The sequence below is a fragment of the Eriocheir sinensis genome, chromosome 34, assembly GCF_024679095.1.
Source record: "Eriocheir sinensis breed Jianghai 21 chromosome 34, ASM2467909v1, whole genome shotgun sequence".
In the NCBI taxonomy this organism is placed as follows: Eukaryota; Metazoa; Arthropoda; class Malacostraca; order Decapoda; family Varunidae; genus Eriocheir; species Eriocheir sinensis.
The window spans coordinates 8,687,525-8,694,662 of NC_066542.1; the positions used below are offsets into that span (position 1 = coordinate 8,687,525).

General features: G+C 45.5%; 1 protein-coding gene across 7 annotated transcripts in view; it reads left to right on the plus strand.

The window, feature by feature from the left end:
* Positions 1–3,182: 3,182 nt before the first annotated feature.
* LOC127007025 (uncharacterized) overlaps positions 3,183–7,138 on the plus strand; it is a 206,709-nt gene continuing 202,753 nt past the window's right edge. For all 7 annotated transcript variants that reach the window (XR_007760025.1, XR_007760028.1, XM_050877506.1 and 4 more), the window contains exon 1: positions 3,183–4,883. Coding sequence is in view for 5 of the 7 variants with exons in the window: in XM_050877506.1 (XP_050733463.1) it covers positions 4,857–4,883 (27 nt within the window). In the remaining 2 variants the exon portion in view is untranslated. The remainder of the gene's footprint in view (positions 4,884–7,138) is intronic.

The window sequence follows — 7,138 nt, forward strand, 5'->3', positions numbered from 1 at the left end:
AAAAATGCCTTTACCTTGTAGCGCAAAATAAGTGTCTGTTGTTTGCTCCTGTGCTCCTCCTCCTCCTCCTCCTCCTCTTCCTCCTCTTCCTCCTTTCTCTCGTCCAGCTATTTGTATTTTATTTCTCCTCCGTTCTCATCTTCTTTCCATCTAGATTTTTTTGTTTCTTTTCTTCTTTACTGTATTTTCGCTACTCTATTTTTCTATCTAGTGTCATTCATTTTCTCTTCATTGTCCTGTTTTCTATCTCTTCACTATTTCTTCTTTTTCCTGTAACAATTCTCATGCTATTGTTTCCTTCCTTATTTTCTTCTCCACGGTCTTTCTTATTCCTGTTTTTCATCTTTCCCTTTTTCGTTCCTTCTCGTTTCTTTCCTCTTCCACCTCCTCTCCTCTAGTCTCCTTCCTTCTTTCCTTCTTCATCGTCTTTCTCATCTCTTCTTTTCCATCTTTCCCTTCTACGTTCCTTCTCCTACCCTCCCTTTTCCACCTCCTCTCCTCTTGTCTCCTTCCTTCTTTCCTTCCTCATCGTCTTTCTCATCTCTTTGTTTCTCTTTCCTTCTATGTTCCTTCTCCTACCCTCCCTTTTCTACCTTCTCTCCTCTAGTCTCCTTCCTTCTTTCCTTCCTCATCGTCTTTCTCATCTCTCTTTGTTTCTCTTTCCTTCTATGTTCCTTCTACCCTCCCTTTTCCACCTCCTCTATCTCCACTTCCTCCTCGTGTTTTCCTATCTTCATTCTCCGCCTTTGCCTTTGTCCCCCCTTAATGCCAGTACTTCAAGCCTACGCAGCGGGGCACAATACCAAAGCAGGTGAGCTCGTTGCACGCTAACAGCCTTCTCGTTGTTACCTTCTATTGCCCAGGTCGTGTTTTCCATTTTCCGACTACGGCGCTTCCTCATGAATATTCCTCCTCCTCCTCTTGCTCTTCCTCTTCCTCCTTTCCTAATCCTCTTCGTCGTAATCCTCCTCCTCCTCTTCTTCTTCTTCTTCCTCCTTTTCTTCCTCCTCTTCTTTTTCCTAATCTTCTTTTTCCTAATCCTCCTCCTTCTTCTTCTTCCTCCTTCTCTTTTTCCTCTTCCTCTTCTTCCTCTCTTTTTTCCCCTTATCCTGCCTGCCCTTCTTCCCTCTCTTATTCCCTTCATCTATATCATGTCTCGTGTCCACACCCTTTTTTCTTCAGATTCAGTTACTCCTCGACCTCCTCCGTTCTTCTTCTGTTCCTCGTTTTCCTCTTTCTACGTTCTATCATCTTACATTATCTGTACTTCATGATTTTTTTTTAACAACTACTTTTTGGGGTACAATGGTTAGAGTTCAAAATATCTCATAGGATCGTTTCTCTATTCATTCATATGGCTTGTGTATTGTTCCATCCTTCTCTTTCATTTTTAGTTTCCTTTCCCTCCCCGCATCTCCCTTACAAAGTATACCAAATGTTGATAGTAAGTCTTAGGTCACACCACTGTTCATTTTACCATGTACGATTTTCACTCACTAACCTTCCTTCCGTCCCCCCAACACATACACACACACAGAACATCATATCTTCCTTACATATTATGATACGCTAAAATAATCGAAACCGTTCACACATATAATTATCTGAAAACTAATCCCATCTCGCTACGTGGCTGGTTAATTATTCCGGATAGCTTCAAAAGAAAGGGCATTTGATTCTTGTTTTCGTGGATTTTAAAGAAAGCAAGGTTGTGTGGTGGCCTGGTTCGTGCCCGGCTACGAGACACCGCCAGGAAGGGAAACCGCGGAGGCGGCCTCGCGCGACCCCTCCTTTGGCTGTTGACTCAGGCAGGCAAGCGTCAGTGGTCCATGATGCACACAGGGCCATGTTGTGTTGTAACAGTGCCAGCGCGTTATGGCTTACCCCGGCGTCCCCTTCCTTCCTCCTGTTCTCTCTGCTGACTGATCTTTCTTTCTTACTATCCTCTCTCTCTCTCTCTCTCTCTCTCTCTCACTTATTCTATTATTTTCCCATCCTCTTTACCTTTTTTTCATTTTTTTCCTTTAGTTCCTTCTCTTCCTCCTCCTCTTCCGCCCACATTCTCGCGTGGTGCACAGCTTCCTTCATCACGCCTAACCCACCGACCCAGCAAATGCGAACACCACCACCTGCTGTCGCTTCACTCGCTTCTACCGTGACAGTCTACCAAACCACGTGTGTCTGATCGAACTCGTAACAAAGAGAAACTACAACATTGGTATAACAAAATCAGCAACATCTACCAATTCTGCAACGATTACTACAACTACTACTACTACTACCCTTACTACTCCCACATACGGGTACCACTGCTACTACTACCACTACTACTAGTACTGTTACCATTACTACTACTACCACTATTACTACTACTACTATACTACTACTACTACTACTACTTCTACTATACTACTACTACTACAACTACTTCTACTATACTACTACTACTACTTCTACTATACTACTACTACTACTACTTCTACTATACTACTACTACTACTACTTCTACTACTACGATCTCTAAACGATGAAGCCAACCCCATAGCTAATACGAAGGTCAACAAATCAACGAATCTGCTCCCTTTACAAACGCATTAATCATAAGAATGGAAAAAACAGACCAGGCCCACCACGGAATAACTAATAACGCAACCGCCGCCGCTCGGTCCCGTAACATTTGATTAAGCTGAATAATCAATGTTGTAATCTATTTCTCGCGTTGATTTTCAGATTCCGAATAAATAATTGGATCGTGTCGGCACCCGAATAGATTTTTCCTCTACGCTCGTGTATTCCTTTTCTCTCCTTCCCTCTCTTCCCCATCCCTCCCATCCCGGCTCCTTCCCTTACCTCTCCTCCCTACCCCCACCTCTCCCTCCAATCTCCAGTTGAACACAACCCGCCCAGGCCATTCATCCTCCAGTTCTCCTGTCATCCTCCCTCCACACGCCATGTTGCCTTGCCCTTCCCTCTCCGCCTCCCATACCACACAGAGTGATGGAGGAAAGGGAGATACGGATAGGGTACGTCTCTCTCTCTCTCTCTCTCTCTCTCTCTCTCTCTCTCTCTCTCTCTCTGCTTGTGGCAAGATGTTTAGTGTTGCTGTAACGAGATTATTTTTTAAACGTCGGTCCCTTTCCAGCGGTTAATGGCGTACCTTAACTGACTGACAAAACAAAATAGACTCCCGCTGCCGCCGCACAGAAACTCGATGTGCGTACCCAAAGTTTTCAGTCTCTCTCATATTCTTTGTTCCACAGCTCCTCGTCAACGAGTAGATGTCAGTGTGTTTAATACCGAAAATTTTCCAACAAGGAAACAAAATCCCATTTTGCCCCTGGCTGGGTGATGAGCACGAGCATCCCCTCGCGTGTACTCACGCCCGCCGTGCTCAGGCTGGCCTTCCTTCCGGTGTGAGCCGCGCCGCCACATTGGTACTGGAGGGAGAGCATTACCAACCCTGCCCTGCACCATTCACCGCGAGGAGGAGAGGCTGCGTGCAAAACCGTTCCGTTCAGCGCTGACTGGCCCCGAGTGGGCAATGGAACTGTTCATTCCCGTTAATTGAAAGACAAGCGCACTTCCCCCACGACGAACGCCCGCCTCCTCCTCCATCGTATTACTATTAAGGATTTGGAATATATCCGGTCACTTCCCCTCCCCTTCATCAGCCAGTGTCTGCGTACACTGCAACTTGCAATCTCGTGTTCTCCGAGGGACCACTGAGCTGCCGGGGGCGGAGGATGCTTGACTGTATTTAGAAAGTCCCTCGGCCGCCCTAAGGTTTTCCTGATTACGCCGAGCCTGCACCACGTAAGGGACGCCCCAATCCATTTAGCAATGCAGCGCCGCCAGGGGGCCGTAAGCACACCAACGCAAGGCCGGTAAAGGAGGACCTGCCATTACTAAGTCTAGTGCCCTGAACGAAACTACTCCGGGGAGCCATTAAGGGGTCGCCCCAGTGTTGGCACGAGCCCTTGTTGTCATTCCTGCCGCGGAGAACGGCGCCGAATAACCACGAAAAGCAAAGAGAAAGAAAAATAAAGAAATAATAAGAAAACTAAAGAGAGTCAGAAAGAAAAAGAGAAAAGGACGAAAACAACAATGATGATATTTAACAGCAATTATGATTAATATCACTATGACTGATAGTAAAATAATAATCATCCTCGCGTGGAACGGCACGCCAACCAGCCCTGTCTCCCTCTCCTTCCCTCACCCCCAGCGAGGGCTCTCCGCCTGCCATCTGCCCACGCATCGCTCCGCCCCCACATGGTTGATCCGAATCCCATTGCTTTGTGTTCACTCCTCGGCTTCACAGTGAAAGAGCAGTATGAAAGCTATCAATCCTGACAAAATTATGCAAGGCCAAGTTCATGACATCATTTTAAAAACAGATGGAGTCATGACGTAAGGACACGGTATATCAAGACGGATCCCAGTGTCATTTCTGTAAGCTCATCTTCAAGCCAACGTCGGCAAGAGCCACGGCTTCGCTTGCTCGGTACGCTGTCTGACTTAACACGTTGGTGCCCTCTGGCGGCGCTCAGGAGAAGCCAACACGCCTCCCAAGTAACAAATGCTGCTGCGCTCGAAGGCTGATGATGTGTTATTGTCTATAACAAGCGATGTGGATGCTACTGCGTGCCTGATTTTGGGCTTACTGATGGAATGGCGCGGTACGATGTGCTGGGCCCCTAGCTCGTATTTGATAACTGTGTTTCAGTTCGCTCTGTACCTGGCACCGCACCCATTACGGCCATTAGGATTCCTGTAACACTGGCGGAGCTTTCGTGCGTGGTGCGGTGTGTTGGTGTGACGCGGGTAACCTGCAGGCTGGCCGACGACGGATCTTAATGAGATACTCCGACCATCAGAGACTGGTGAGTACCCACGTGCATTTTTCTTTCTGGCATTAACAGCGATTTGTGGTGATGTCTCAAGGATGTGGAACATTGTGAGGACGTTACCACCGATCAGAATATCTTCATCTATGCGCGTGTGTGTCAAACATAATTCTGCGATTCGCACATATGAGATTATCTCTCCTCTTTTGTTTTATATCTACTCACTCATCAGGTTCCATTAGCTGATGACCGTGAGGAAACTGTAGTGACTCACTTTAGCCAGCTATGTGTTACGCGGCACGATAACTGAAGGAAAATATAATTTAAACTATCCACAAATGACCAACTTCTCTTTGTCTCACTTGCCAATCAATCCATCAATGGGGGCACGTTATCTCTCCGGAATCCTTTCCACCGCTCACACGGATAGGCTATACATGTACCTGTGTTTGTTAAGCAGCTTTTAATCTCGCGAGAACCCTACGAGGTAAAACATCAAATAATATTTGTGGAATGTAAATGATCATTACACACACACACACACACACACACACACACACACACACACACACACACACACACACACACACACACATCAATAAAGGTAAAATCATATGCGAGTACTTAATGATGAAAAAATCGCTAAAGTTCCCGAAAAGTTTCAAAGCGTTCACCAACCCTCGAGTCGAAACATGCCCACGAATCATCGCATCAGACCGCCCGCCACGATCATCTCAACATGCAATGGTGCCGCTTCTGAGTAATGACCAACATTCATCATATCTATTCTTGCTTAATATATTCAATAAGTCTTATTCTAATTCTTTGACACACACACACACACACACACACACACACACAAAGCACAGGAAATTAGCATATGGCTGTAAATCTTCACTCAATATCTTTCATTATACAAATTACTCCAAATGTCCCCGTAAATACAGAAACGAAAACAAGTAATCCGGCAAATTGGCTCTTCCCCGCGCGGCCTCCCGCCTGAAAACAAACTCCTCCACTAAGGCTGCCGGTAATGTGTCTTGCAGGATGAGCCTCTTGCACACGGGCTGACTATTATTTGTAATGAATTGGCAGCCGACCAGGGAGAGTGCGCGGCTATCGTGAGTCCGTCGCGTGAATATTGCGGTAACGTGTGTGTTCCCGGGTTAGTGTTACGTCCCTTGTTTTACCTGTCCGCGAAGAACGTCGAGTGTGCGCCATTACCTGCGATATCCCGAGCCTAATGACGAGCGTTATTCAGGAGTCTCAACACACCTGAATGATGATTAAATGACATCAGGTGATTAATTAAATGCGTTGGCTTAGAGCAATGTTATCATATTTTTTTTATGGATGGTAATCATATAAAAAGGATATCAATGCAATAACTAAAATTCAGTTGATAATGATTTAATGTGCGGGTTTAGAGGGATTATGATGGATTGTGGTTGTGTGTAAAGCATGGACTATTCAAAAAAGATAAACTTTGTTATATTGACTGGAGTTTTGAGACTGGCATATCAGGGGGAACGTCTGTCTTTCGTTCATTGTATCTCATTGCTGTTGACGTGTGTGAGGGAGCTTGTCTTGCTTTCTTGACCAGTTGTTTAAGTGATTCTTTTACCACAAAAATCTCAGCAAAGACAAATATTAAGGGAAATGAGAATTACAGAAAAAGCTTAACTATTGACATACGAAGTAGAGGAAAATGCAGAGCAATGTTAAAACGACTTCTTTTTACGTAGGCAAAATCGAGAAGCTTTAAATTTCTCTCGACGAATTAGACGCATGGAGTTGTCAGGTACAGCAATACATACACTGACAAAGTTCTTCCACCTGGCGTCATGTCTAAAGGTTTGCTGTGTGTTTCTCTCCATCCTCGAAATACCGTGACTGGGAAAGTATCTTCCCTAATGCAGTATCTTCCGCCACAGTGGTTCGATGCCTCGCCTTCTGATTCAGCGGAAGGACGAAAACGTCTCCTCAGACCCGAGGAGGGAAGTAATTGTGTCATGGGTACTGAGAAAATTCGATAAAACGCGGCAAATAGTCCTCTGTAAAAGCGGACAACTTGATCTGCGCTTTATGTTAAGGAAAACGGAAGCTTACATATTACATGTAGCTAATATTGTCGAGAGGGTAAATTGAGAGGAGATAGGGTGGACTCCATTGTTCTATATGGAGGCTACATGATATTGAGAGAGAGAGAGAGAGAGAGAGCATTGTCAATATAGATGGGAATTCTAGACGAAGCGACGAGAGGGGCAGCAGGCGGAGGCTGAAACCTGGAC